The 12,844-nt window shown below is 49.0% G+C and overlaps 1 protein-coding gene across 1 annotated transcript in view; it reads left to right on the forward strand.

Moving 5' to 3' along the window:
- Window positions 1-12,844, forward strand: part of Gpam (glycerol-3-phosphate acyltransferase, mitochondrial) — a 33,327-nt gene that overhangs the window by 13,828 nt on the left and 6,655 nt on the right. Inside the window, exons 9-19 of the mRNA XM_032895036.1 lie at window positions 104-316; window positions 2,560-2,673; window positions 2,787-2,872; window positions 4,016-4,131; window positions 5,118-5,188; window positions 5,793-6,057; window positions 6,398-6,540; window positions 8,605-8,682; window positions 9,213-9,353; window positions 10,164-10,353; window positions 11,936-11,994. Of these exons, the coding sequence (XP_032750927.1) occupies window positions 104-316; window positions 2,560-2,673; window positions 2,787-2,872; window positions 4,016-4,131; window positions 5,118-5,188; window positions 5,793-6,057; window positions 6,398-6,540; window positions 8,605-8,682; window positions 9,213-9,353; window positions 10,164-10,353; window positions 11,936-11,994 (1,476 nt within the window). The remainder of the gene's footprint in view (window positions 1-103; window positions 317-2,559; window positions 2,674-2,786; window positions 2,873-4,015; window positions 4,132-5,117; window positions 5,189-5,792; window positions 6,058-6,397; window positions 6,541-8,604; window positions 8,683-9,212; window positions 9,354-10,163; window positions 10,354-11,935; window positions 11,995-12,844) is intronic.

The following is a 12,844-nucleotide window of genomic DNA, read 5'->3' on the forward strand; positions in this document are numbered from 1 at the left end:
GTCCAAGTTGCCATTCGTGTGTGCTTTGTATGAGGGTTTAGTTGTCCTGCTCTCATCTGAGTTGCTCAGTCTTATGCTCATGTCTGATTCTCTTGTGTCTCAGCACATAGTTGAACTCCTCCGACAGCAGCAGTTCCTGGAGATCTTCCTGGAAGGCACCCGCTCCCGCAGTGGCAAGACCTCGTGTGCCCGGGCCGGGCTCCTGTCAGTGGTAGTGGATACTCTGTCGTCCAACACCATCCCTGACATCCTGGTTATCCCTGTGGGCATCTCGTATGATCGGATAATCGAAGGTCACTACAATGGTGAACAGTTGGTAAGGACCCAGCCTGAACATGCCGTCCTGGCCTTTCAGGCTTTTATGTATTGATTGCCACCATCTTGCTGATTATTTAGTGAGGGCACTTTGCTAAACATGGTGCCTCTCTGAAACCCGCCTGGGTGGGCATGGTGGGTTGTCTTCATGTGGTGTCTCCTGGGCTTGGAGAAGTGTGTGTGGGTGGGTTCCCGTGTCAGTGCTGGCTCTGACCATGGGACTAGAGGTGGAGAGGCACTTGTCACGGAGTTGTGGGCTCACTGTTGATTACCTGTGAATTTTCGTGAAGCCTGCAGACTGTGTGGGCCATGTTAGCAAAGCAATGGCAAACTGCTCTGAGAAATGGGAGGAATTGTTTTAGTGAACTTTGACCAAAGATGCACCGGTCGTAAGCACTCAGGTTGCATCAAAATGAACTCACAACATGACCAGCACCCAGATGAAGTGACAATATTATCAGGACCCAGAGATCTTACCTGCTCCCCTGCTCTTAGCCCCCTTCAGGAGAGTCTGACTTCTCATAAGAAGATTGGTTTTCCCATGTTTGACATTATATCATAATGATGTGTTTAGTTCTTCGGGGTCTGAGCACCTTGTGAGCACGGGCGTTTGTAGACTTGGCCACATTGCTACTGCAGTTTAGACCTCACAGTGGAGAGACGTGCCGCTGTGTGAGGAAATCACTCGAACAGCTTGGAGCGTATCTTTTGCTACTTGGTGGGTTCTTTTCCACCTTTTCCCACTCTTCCCTTGTCTTCCTTTTAACCCCCTCTGGATAGGAGAGAGAGAAAGGACAGAGAGGACAGGGGCGGGCCAGTATCCTTCCACTACTTCCTGCTGATTAGGAGCTTGGCCATCCTTGATGAAGATTTGATCTTTGATGTCAGGATATCTAAGTTCTTCTTTCTTCATCTCTGTGCATGACTATTTGACAGTCACAGCCAACAGCAACCAGCAGCAACCAACCAATGACCCCCATGCCTCTTGGAGCCCTAGCATTTATATACCCTCTCAGAAAGTCCCCAGAATCCCAAACGTCACACAATCACAGAAACTACCTGCAGCTGGCGAAACCACACCCTAGCTAGAGCAGGAGGCAAATCATAGTCAGCTGCTGTGGACAGTCTGACGCAGCCCCACGTCCCACACTGGGATTAAAATGAAAACATATTCTTATAGTATTTGTGTTTTTTGTTTTTTTTGTTTTTTTAAAGAAACCAAAATTGCAAAATTGTCACTAGAACAGCTCTTTGAAAGAAGTCTCAACACACTTCTCTTAGAGCCTTTAAGGGTTCACTTTGGTGTGCACATAACTAAGGAAGCGGGGTGGACAATAGTTTAAGCCTGAGTGCACTCAGTTAGTTCATAAGTACTGCCCACATGTGAGGCACTGACCTCGCCAGCTGACCACTCTGACCAGGGGAGTTCACTTTGTTTACATAGAGTGATCATCTTGGACACAGTATGTGCTTCAAAGGTTCTGCTTCTAATGTGTCAGGGATTCTAGATCGACAACCTGAGGCTTTAAAAGGTAGGGGGTAGGCCTGGAATTTTAGCTGCTAATGGCTTTCTACAGTTCAGGTATTTGTGAGGTGACATGTTAAGCTTTATATATGTGTCTCCTTAGTGGAGAGGTCACCACGAGGCTGAACGGGGCTCAGCTGCTCTGTGAATCTTAGACTTCAGTGACTCTCCCACCTTGGGTCAGTCACCCCACCTCACCTCTGTCCTCTGTGTCCTCCTCAGTCCTTGGAGAGCTCTTTTCCAGGACAGTGTGTCATTTTGTCCTTCTCTGTTCTGTAGTTGAATCTTTGTGAATTGTGTGGCTGTGTACTAAGTGTACTAGCATAGATATTTCTCTTCGTTCAGTTGCCTTTCCTGAATGACAAGCTGTATTTGTGAGCATCTTTGAACACTAGACATTTCCTGCCAGGTTTTGGCTGAAGCATGTCCAGCCTGAGCCTGCGGGTCATGTGATCCCAGAGAGCCGTGACTGTGGCCCGGCACACTGGCTCCCAGTCACTCACTTTTCTTTCTTTACTCATTTTCTTTTTCAAGTTGGAACTCAAGTTTTTATTAAAAAGTATTCTAGCCAAGCATAGTGCTTCATGGCTATCTCTCAGTGGTTGGGAGGCTGAAGGGGAGTTGATTTGCATAGCACAATGAGACCGCGTCTCTAAAGAAGCAGCAGCAGCAGCAGTAGCAGCACAACAGCACACCCTCCCTGTTCACTCTATGTTTAGGGCAAGCCCAAGAAGAATGAAAGTCTCTGGAGTGTGGCAAGAGGCGTTATCAGAATGCTGCGGAAAAACTACGGCTATGTCCGAGTGGACTTTGCACAGCCATTTTCTTTGAAGGTGAGCACAGGCCCAGAGGTTGCTTTTTAAGGAATCCCTTTTAACTTTTGAAGGTCAAAATATAGTTCATATGCCGTTATAAAGGACTTTTTCCCTTTCTCTTAACTCCCCAGGAATATTTAGAAGGCCAAAGTCAGAAACCTGTATCTGCTCCCCTTTCTCTGGAGCAAGCACTGTTACCAGCAATCCTTCCTTCAAGGTAGGCTGTGGGGCCCTGTGCTAACCCAGCTGTCCTGTAACTCTTGCATTGCATAGGGCAGCAGGTTAGCCTTAGGAAGAGGTCTTTCTCCTGTCTCACTGCTTAACATTCTTGATTTGATAAAAGGTATGGAGATGCACTCTGCTGCTCTGTCTCTGTGTGAGTGTGTGTATGAGTGATGGTGTGTGTATGTGTAAGTGATGGTGTGTGTGTGTGATGGTGTGTAGGTATGTGCATGTATGTGAGTGTATGTATGTGTGTGTGAGTATGTGTGAGTGTATGTATGAGTGATGGTGTGTGTGTGTGTGATGGTGTGTAAGTATGTGCATGTATGTGAGTGTATGTATGTGTGTGTGAGTGTGTGTATGAGTGTGTGTTTGATGGTGTGTGAGTGTGTGCGTGTATGTGAGTGTGTTTATATATGTGTGTGAGTGTGTGTGTGTGTGTGTATGAGTGTGTGTGTGCATGTGTGTGTGTAGGCTTTGTTTAATTATGTGTAAAACCTTTTTGATTTTTGTGAATCATATTGGAATATATGATCGATGCTTTTGAATATATGAACTGGATTTTTATTTTTTTGGTGGTTGCTTGGGTTATGCATATTGTAAGTGAGATGCATAGAAAAATGTTTGATAATCATTGAATTTTCCAGAACTGAAAGTGCTTTGTAATTTAGAGCCCTAAATTTAGAGTTTTCAGCTTTTTAAAAACCATTTCTTGTTTTCTACATTCATTCTGCCAGTGAGTTTGGAAGTGATTTATTAATAGACTATTCAGTGATTAATAAGTGAAGTATTCTGTCTGAAAACAATATACTAGGCACTACATTGTAGAGGAAAGCAATCCAGAGAAATGGTCTATTTATCATGTAAATTTAAAATGTGTGGTGATCAGAGAGATTCATAATTTAGAAATTAGTTCTGGATTGTACCTTATGAAGCATAAGGCTAGGTCTAGCCTTAGGTATGTCAGCCCAGCATTCGGAAGGCAGGAGGGTGCTGTAAGCTGGAGGTTGGCCTCAAACACAGTGAGTTTTAGCTAGTCTGGGCAACAGAAAGGATGCCATCTCACAAATAAAAGTGAAGTGCAATGCAGGGCTGCAGTTGCAGGGTGGGGCTGCAGAGGGTTGATTTATCTCTTCAGACCTGATGCTGCTGCTGCCGAACATGAAGACATGTCCAGTAATGAGTCGAGAAATGCGGCAGACGAAGCCTTCCGAAGGAGGCTGATCACAAACCTGGCCGAGCACATTCTCTTCAGTAAGTGCAGCTCCACACTCTCCGCTCACGCTGCAGGTGCAGCAGAGTAGGCAGCACACACGTGCAGCTCTGCCGGGTGGGGTGGGTCCTCTTCAGAGTCCACCATCTTCTGCGCAGGTTGTGACAGGCAAGATCCTGTAAGGAAAATGGCAGCGATGGTGGGTGGGGCTTAAAGTACAACAAACACTGGAAGACATGTGATAGAGCAGGCGCTGATCCTCCTGCTTCTTAAACACGCTGTGTCCCGATGATTTGGGTCTTGTTTGTGACTGTGCCTGAACTATTTTATGGTCTGACATCTGGGTTTGTAGTGGGTGTCTCGTTCACCTCTGACCAATGAGGACTTAAGTACTGAGTGGCTGCCCATGCTAAGCTGTTTTAGTTGTGGGATGTAGATGGAACCTTAATGGCTCTGTCCTCTCACAGCTTCTGCTTGTGTCCTGGGGAATCTGGGCACAAAAAGTGCCACCAGACTAACAAAGCAGCGAGTAAGGTGGCCACCACTAGGCTGTCCTGAAATTCCAAGTTGCGTTGTGCACTGCAGTGCTTGTGAGGACCTGAGCGGAACACTGGCCATGAAATTATTAGTGTGGACGTTAGGATTGGAGTCCTTATGTTGTTACTTCAGACCTGCCATTTCCCTGCCCTTGTACATTGGCTTTTACACCGTGGGGACCCACAGGGACAGGAAAAGTAAGACTGCAGCCTGTGGGGTATTTCATTAAAGATGTTTGTTTACTGACCTAGTCCACTTGCTGTGGATTGAAAGTGGCTCTGTCTTAGAATGTGGCCTCGTGACTAGTGATTGCGCTCAAGTCATTGCACCAGGACACTGGCAAGTCCGGCTGTATTTCCACTGTAAACCGCAGTTACAGGGACCATAGTCGAGGATGTGGTTAGCTCCACATGCTTCCGTCTAAAGCTCAGCACTGTCAAGGCCTCACGTAAGTTAGGGCAAGGCCAGCTAACACTCTGCTTCCTTCCAGCCGCCAGCAAGTCCTGCGCTATCATGTCCACCCACATCGTGGCCTGCCTGCTCCTCTACAGACACAGGCAGGTAGGTCTTGGTGCGCCTCGCTGCTCTACCCAGGAAGCCTGCGTGTTGTCAGTCTCTTCTAGGCTGAGGCTAGGAGGTGAACAGAGAAAGAAGCTGGGCGTCCTTCCCTGAGCCCTCCAGCCCAGTGAGGGAAAGAGTCAGACTTAACTACATACAGTGGAAGGACACCATTTCTGGAGGCTGTGGTTATGCACATAAGGCTTATTTCAGGACCCAGTGTGCACTCTGCTGGAGAAGGGTTCCAGGTTTGCTCTGTGTGTTAGAGCCCCTCTGTCCTCCCACAGTAGGCACTCGTACCTCTGCATGGAGAGGCCGAGTCTGCCATGCTCATCGTCACGCTTGTCATGCGTGTTTAAAAGGAAGGGAATCCCCCCCCCCGACACTCCACTCGGCACCACTGTCAGACTGCATCTCCTTCCCTCTGTGCTCAGTTTGCCGAGTGGCGTCTGCCGGTGACATTCCTGGGGAGCGGCTTCTCCGTGTCTTTCCTGCTCGCTCCCGTTGCTGGTCTGGGCCTGTCTCAGGCGTCAGCAGGACAGCCATAGCAGGAAGAAAGCCTGGGAGATCGGCTTTCCCACCCCCACAACCCATTCTTGTCTCTCCAGGAATCCACCTCTCCACGCTGGTGGAAGACTTCTTTGTGATGAAGGAGGAAGTCCTAGCTCGGGATTTCGACCTGGGCTTCTCCGGGAATTCGGAAGACGTAGTCATGCATGCTATTCAGCTTCTGGGGAACTGTGTCACAATCACCCACACTAGCAGGAAGGATGAATTCTTTATTACTCCCAGCACAACTGTCCCGTCCGTCTTTGAACTCAACTTCTACAGCAATGGGGTACTTCATGTCTTTATCATGGAAGCCATCATAGGTACGTCAGGGCCTGTACCCCATAGTGATACCTGGTTGGTTTAGATGCTAGCTCCTCGCTCTGAGGGTGCCCCACTGGGGTTCACTCTAGTGAAAAGGTTGCCTACTGAATTACCTGCATAGTACTGAGTTTCTTCCTGTGGAGGTGAATTAGAGAGTTGTGGGAGAACCGAGGACTGAGCCTCTTTCATCAGCTGGGACCTCATGGATGGGTTCTAGGGGCTCCAGTTAAATTTCTCCAGCAACTGCAGACTTTTTGCTAATAGGCCCTCTTGGTAATTGAAGAGTCAAGTTTCTCTTTGAGACCCTGCAGTGACTCTGGGTTTCCTGTATTTCCTCAGCTTGCAGCATTTATGCAGTCCAGAATAAGAGGGGTTCCGGAGGGTCTGCCGGAGGCCTCGGCAACCTGATCAGCCAGGAGCAGCTGGTGCGGAAGGCCGCCAGTCTGTGCTACCTTCTCTCTAATGAAGGTACCATTTCTCTGGTGAGTGGAGGCAGCCTGGGGTCTACCCAGCTTTTGGTTATTGAGTTCCTGGATGAAAGACACACCACAGCCTTAATATTTATGATAAGCCCTGAGCAGCACAGTAGCTGGGCAGCCGCCTGCCCTCCATGCTGTTAGAATCTACTTTACATCCAAAACCCAAGTTATCAGTATTTACTGTGGTCCATCTGGGCTGCTCTTAGCTCCAACTGGGTAGGGCACACTTTCTTGACCCTTAAACCATGGCACCTCTGTCCTCCTCTTGGGCACCTTCCTCCTCTCCTAACCATCCTCCTCCTTCTCCTCCTCCCTCCTCTCCTCTTCTCCTCTTCTTCTTCTTCCTCCCCCTCCTCTTCCTCTTCTTCCTCCTCCTCTTCCTCTTCCTCCCCCTCCTTGCAGTCCTCCTCTTTCCCCCAGCCCACAGAAACCTAACCCCCACCTATGTCTCTTCTGCCCAACCATTGACTGTTGGCATCTTTGTTTACCAATCAGAAATAACTTGTGGGCAGGGTCACTCATCCTCTAACCTGCTTCTGGGGGCAGTCTTAGGGGTCCAATTAGCATTAGAATACAAAGCAGCATTAGGCCCATCTCACCAGAGGCACCTCCATGCTTCCTGATCCTTTCTTAATTGTTCCTGAAGTGTGGGGTGCCTTTAGCTTTCCTCAGAACCTTTGCCCCCATCCATGACTCTCTGTTCCTCTTCTGAGTTTTCAGTGACACTAAGCTAGTCTGGCCTTGACTGTCTTGGCCTTTGTTGGCTCTGCAGCATGAGGGATTGTTTTAAGTTCTTAGTTAGGTTGTAGAAGGTGTCTGTCAGTTGTCAGTAACCAGCACACCTACTTGTGGTGTTAGAAGCACAAACGGTAAGTGGGTGAGTCCCAAGATTCAACACCTTCTCAGCTTGTACATTCAGAGGCTCAGAAGTATGAGTGTTCAACTGACCACGCCCACACTTGCTGATATTTAAAATGCAGCCACATCGTAAGTGGATGTGGGATACCTTTACCATGTAGAATCTGTATTTGCCCAGTACTGTTCTTTTATTTCATATGACTGTGTCTTGGGACATTCACAAGTGTCACCATGTTTAGTGTGGTCTTCTTGAACATGCTCTTTGTGTGTGGTTGACACTTGGGTTGCAGGGTCAGGAGGGGTGGGTAGAGCTCCCAAGGTGGGCCTCATGTTTCTTGTGGGTCCTTTCCGAATCATCGGACTGTTGTGTTTCCTCTTTCGCTACTTGTTGGATTGTTTTCATTGTGAGATAGCTCTTGCATGGAGATCATCTTAAAGCAGAAGAGACAAAATGTCCCAAAAAGTCCAAGGGGTTGTCCCTCCAGGGTTCATGCCGCTGAGGGCATTGAGCTCATAGCTCTGTCTGTGGTTGGGGGTCACACTCAGTGTACTTCCACTCTGGCCTTGTCATGACCATTTAGTAAGGCAGCAGACATCAGAGATCATAGATAGGACTTGTTCACAGGATGAGTAAGGTGGCGGAGTCCTTAAGAAAGGTCTGAGGCTGACTCACCTCTGTGGTAGGATCTTCCCTAATAAATACACATTACAAGAGACCAATCACTGGGTGAGTAGGCGGGACTTCCCCATCCGAAAGAGGAAGAGAAGGCAGGAGAAAGGAGTGTTGCTGGGTTTTGGACAGGGAAGAACAAGGAGGCAGACAGAATGTAGGAAGCCGGAGGCTGTTGTGACAGATCCACCAGGATCTGCCACCAGAGGATTTCTAACATAGAATCGTTTGTAAAATCAAGACGCCCAGCGATTGTGTTACCTGTTGATTCTAAACTAAGATTGTGTGGTGTTTTCCTTCATGTGGCATCTCAACTAAGCTCTAGAGAATACGGCAGAGTGTGGTGTGCATTCGGGAATTCGGAAGTGCGGGGGCGTGTGTGGCAACAGCCAGCTATGGGAATTTATTGAGATTGGAGGGGAGAGCCCTGGTTAAAAGGAAGGAAAACCAAGACTGTCTGCCGGTGCTAGCGGATGTTAGTGTAGGATGCTTTATTCAATATTTCATGCTGCACACCTTTGAACGACTTTTCTTTTTAGCCCTGCCAGACATTTTACCAGGTTTGTCACGAGACAGTAGGAAAGTTCATCCAGTACGGCATTCTCACAGTGGCAGAGGTAAGAGAGCCTTTATCTTCTTTATTTAGTTTCTTCCTCTTCACCTTCCCTTTCCACCGAGTATTTATTTAAAACAGTGCTCCCGCCAGGTGGCCGGGGACAGTGAGAATGGGCGCAGATGTCTGGGGACTGGTTAATATTTTGATTTCTTTTAAGTGGTATTCTGTAGATTAAAACATCTTAATTTGATCCTCTGGCATCCAGAGGTTGATCCTGGGATGATGTCAGGCGCTCATAGCTTGTACAGAGTCCAGTTTTCTCTTTTGAGATTCTGAGACTTGTTTAACGGACTTAGAGTAGTTCAGAGGGACCGGGAAAGCTGCTCTTCCTTCAGAAGATATGGAAGGCCATCTTGTAACATCCCAACCTCATCCCCCCCACCCCTCCCTGTCTTCCCTGCTGCCTCCCTGGTGATCTTGAGTTTGGAAATGGGAGGGAGGGTCAGGCAGGCTCAGGAGAGGAAGCTTCGCTGGAGTTGGGTGTTTGACTGCGTGCCTAGGAGTCTTATGTCCGCTCTCTTCTTGGTGTAGCAAGATGACCAGGAAGATGTCAGTCCTGGCCTTGCAGAGCAGCAGTGGAACAAGAAGCTTCCGGAGCCTCTGAACTGGAGAAGTGACGAGGAAGATGAGGACAGTGACTTTGGTGAGGAGCAGCGAGACTGCTACCTGAAGGTACTTTGTGAGGGATTCTGGGTCTGGAACAGGGAGACGTTGGGTTCATGTTGCAGTCAGATCACAGGGACTGGTGACTTCCTAACATCCAGAGCTCTTGTGAACCAGCTCTGGTCAGCCCTGCACCTTTCCCTGAGTAAATGTACTAAGTCAGCCCTTAGATCGCACAGCGTGGAAGCTGGTGTGTGGAGAGAGTGTGAGGGAAAGCCTGGGTGAGGGAAGGAGGTGCCTTCCAGCCCCTCCACGAATGTACCAGCTTCCCTGACACCCACCTCATCCACTCTCCACGGGGCAGTGACTTTGTTTCCAAGGGACACTTAGCAACTCCCTCTCTTCCCATTTGGGTTTTACCCGTGTCACCGATGGACAGTGATCTTGCTTCACACACTTGAATACATAATTTCTGTTCCCTGCTTCTTGCATGCATGTGTGTCTGTTATGCTTGGGGACTGCCCCAAGCATATGGTAACTGTTCCATATATTGCACTTAGACTGCATACCCTGGAGGGCTCAGCCCCTGGACCAGCTGGTTTAAGTGATGAGAATTGTTACAGTCCTGTCAGTCAATTAGGACAATTTATTCTACATGATTATTGGATGGACACACACCTCAGATCCTATGGGGGAGAGTGATGCCCGAGGAGCACTCTGGTCCCAGCCGACCTTTCACAGTAATTGTGTGCTGGGCCGAAGACCACTTCCATGCAGTGCTAGTGGGAGGGGCGCCCTCAGAACTGGGTTCACCAGAGCTCCCCCGCTGGCTCTGCTTTCCCACCCTTCCTGTGACCTCACCTCCGCTCGTACTCTCAGGTGAGCCAGGCCAAGGAGCACCAGCAATTCATCACCTTTCTGCAGAGGCTTCTGGGGCCCCTGCTAGAAGCCTACAGCTCTGCCGCCATCTTTGTCCACAACTTCCGCGGTGCAGTCCCGGAGTCTGAGTACCTGCAGAAGCTGCACAGGTACCTTCTCACCAGGACGGAGAGGAACGTCGCGGTGTACGGTATGTGCGGTCTCATCCTGGCTTCTTTTGAAACGATTTCCCCAAACCAACAAAACCCACAAGCTGGGTGGTGTGGCTCGTGCTTTAATCCCAGCGCTTGGGTAGCAGGCGGAAGGATCTCTGCGTTTAGGGGCCAGCAGCCGTCTACCAGGTGAGTCTGAACAAACCAAACCAAACCAAGCAAACCGACCAGCAACCCAGCCCAACCCAGCCCAACCCCTTCTTAACCCAACCCAACCCAGCCCATGCCCAACTCAATAAGCCAAACCAAACCCCGGTCTGCGGGTGGATTTGTGTTGTTAGCTTATCTAAATCACCCACAGAGACATACGCACATCTGTGAGGCGGTCCTGCCCCCAGCTGGCTGTGATTGGGAAATAAAAGTCACCAGTGGCCAATGGCTGGGCAGGGAGACAGGCGGGACTTTTAGGATTCCCAGGAAGGACTGAGGAAGGAGGAGGAGGGCAAGAAGGGTGTAGGAGACGGACCATGCCGGAAGGTGCAGGAGGAAGAGACAGACAGAATGGAGGTGCAGGCGGCCCTAGGAGGGCTGCCCTGAAGGGTGCAGGGTAACAAGAATAAAATCTAGATTTTGTAAGTGTTGACTCAGGAATACCAGAGGGGAGTGTGTTAGCAACATGGAGGTTCAGCAGTGGCCCAGCCATTGAGCTAGTTAAGGCATATTAAAATATAAAGGTGTGTGTTTGTATCTTTCATTTGTGCAGTTAAAACATTTGGGCAGGCAGTGGGAAGTACGCGTATGCCCCTTCCCTCCCTCATGCATAGAGCGGAATTAGTAAATTACCACTACACCAAACAGACCAAAACCCCTCACTCCCCAAAACAGCAAACTTGTTATTATATAATTCTGTTAATTTCGGGAAGTTGGGAAAAGGTACAGTTGTGCTGACTTCTCATTGCATACATCTGCCATGGTCTGCCACAAACCCAGTGGTCCTGTTCTGCCTTGTGTGTCTGCCTTGTGCCAGTTACCATGCTGCCTGTGGCTCTGCCTGCTGTGTAGTCGTCACTGTACACACGCCACCTCCTTCAGTCTGCTGCTGCTGGTGTCTGAGCTGTTGGTCCGCACTGAATCCGTGCGGTGGGCTGGCACAGCGGGCACTTGCCAATCAGCGTTCAGAGCCAGAAGAGGTGTAGAGATAGTTAATCTCTTCGTGCCACTCAGGGGACACCTGTCCCAGGCCCCTGACTAATCAGTGGCAAACATGGGTTAGAGATCTTGTTTCCTGACCTGCAGACTTGAGCTTCCTGTGGCCCTGGGCCCAACCATCTGTGCATTACTGTCTACGGTTTGCAACCATGCACCTCCGTGTTTGCAAGATGGATGCTTTGTGCATCTGTCTTTCTTCTCTCCTCTCTGCCTCTTTTCTCTCTGCTTTCTTTAATAGATGGCAGGATAGGTTTAAGGAGATGGCAGGTCGTTGGTAGAAGGCCGTGGTAGTTGCCATTAGCAGGAGGGAACTTGCTTCAGTCTGGACTCCTGCTTTCATGCTCTTTGTAGCCTCCCACGTGGAGACCATGTGCTGAGCCTGAACTGACAGGCCTTATTGTCTCTCTGCAGCTGAGAGTGCCACATACTGTCTTGTGAAGAACGCTGTGAAAATGTTTAAGGACATCGGGGTATGTGTCCACGACCATGCTGCCCTTTGTTTTGTGTGGCTCTGTTGTTCTGCCTCTGTGGGACCCAGAAGACGAAGTTTGTTGCCGGGCTAATTGGGACTATATTTTCCGTGGTGGGGGTGGGGGCAGGGCAGGTTGAAGGCTTGTTTGGATGCTCCAGGATTTTGCTGGTTTCATATTCATTCCCAAATGATAACAGACATTAGGCAAGTCCAATGGTAACTGTTCCATATTCTATTATGTTTGCATGTTTACTGGTATTGCTAGAATTAGTCTCGAGTTCTTTTACCTTTATGTATGATGGGCTCCACAGAGCTGCATGTGGCCTTTATAAGGGGCTGTTTTTGACTGTATTCCAACTTAAATTGTGAAATCCAAGTTACTGGCTGGACTCTCCCTTTACATCTTGACTCACACCTCCATGCTTGCATCTGACTCACACCTCCATGCTTGCATTCAACTCACACACCTCCATGCTTGCATTCAACTCACACACCTCCATGCTTGCATCTGACTCACACCTCCATGCTTGCATCTGACCCACATGTCTCCATGCTTGCATTCAACTCACACACCTCCATGCTTGTTTTTGACTCACACACCTCCATGCTTACATCTGACCCACATGTCTCCATCTTGCATTCAACTCACACCTCCATGCTTGCATCTGACACACATCTCCATGCTTGCATCTGACCCACATGTCTCTATGCTTGCATTTAACTCACACACCTCCATGCTTGCATCTGACTCACACCTCCATGCTTGCATCTGACCCACATGTCTCCATGCTTGCATTCAACTCACACACCTCCATGCTTGTTTTTGACTCACACACCTCCATGCTTGC

Source organism: Rattus rattus, chromosome 2 (assembly GCF_011064425.1).
Source record: "Rattus rattus isolate New Zealand chromosome 2, Rrattus_CSIRO_v1, whole genome shotgun sequence".
In the NCBI taxonomy this organism is placed as follows: domain Eukaryota; kingdom Metazoa; phylum Chordata; class Mammalia; order Rodentia; family Muridae; genus Rattus; species Rattus rattus.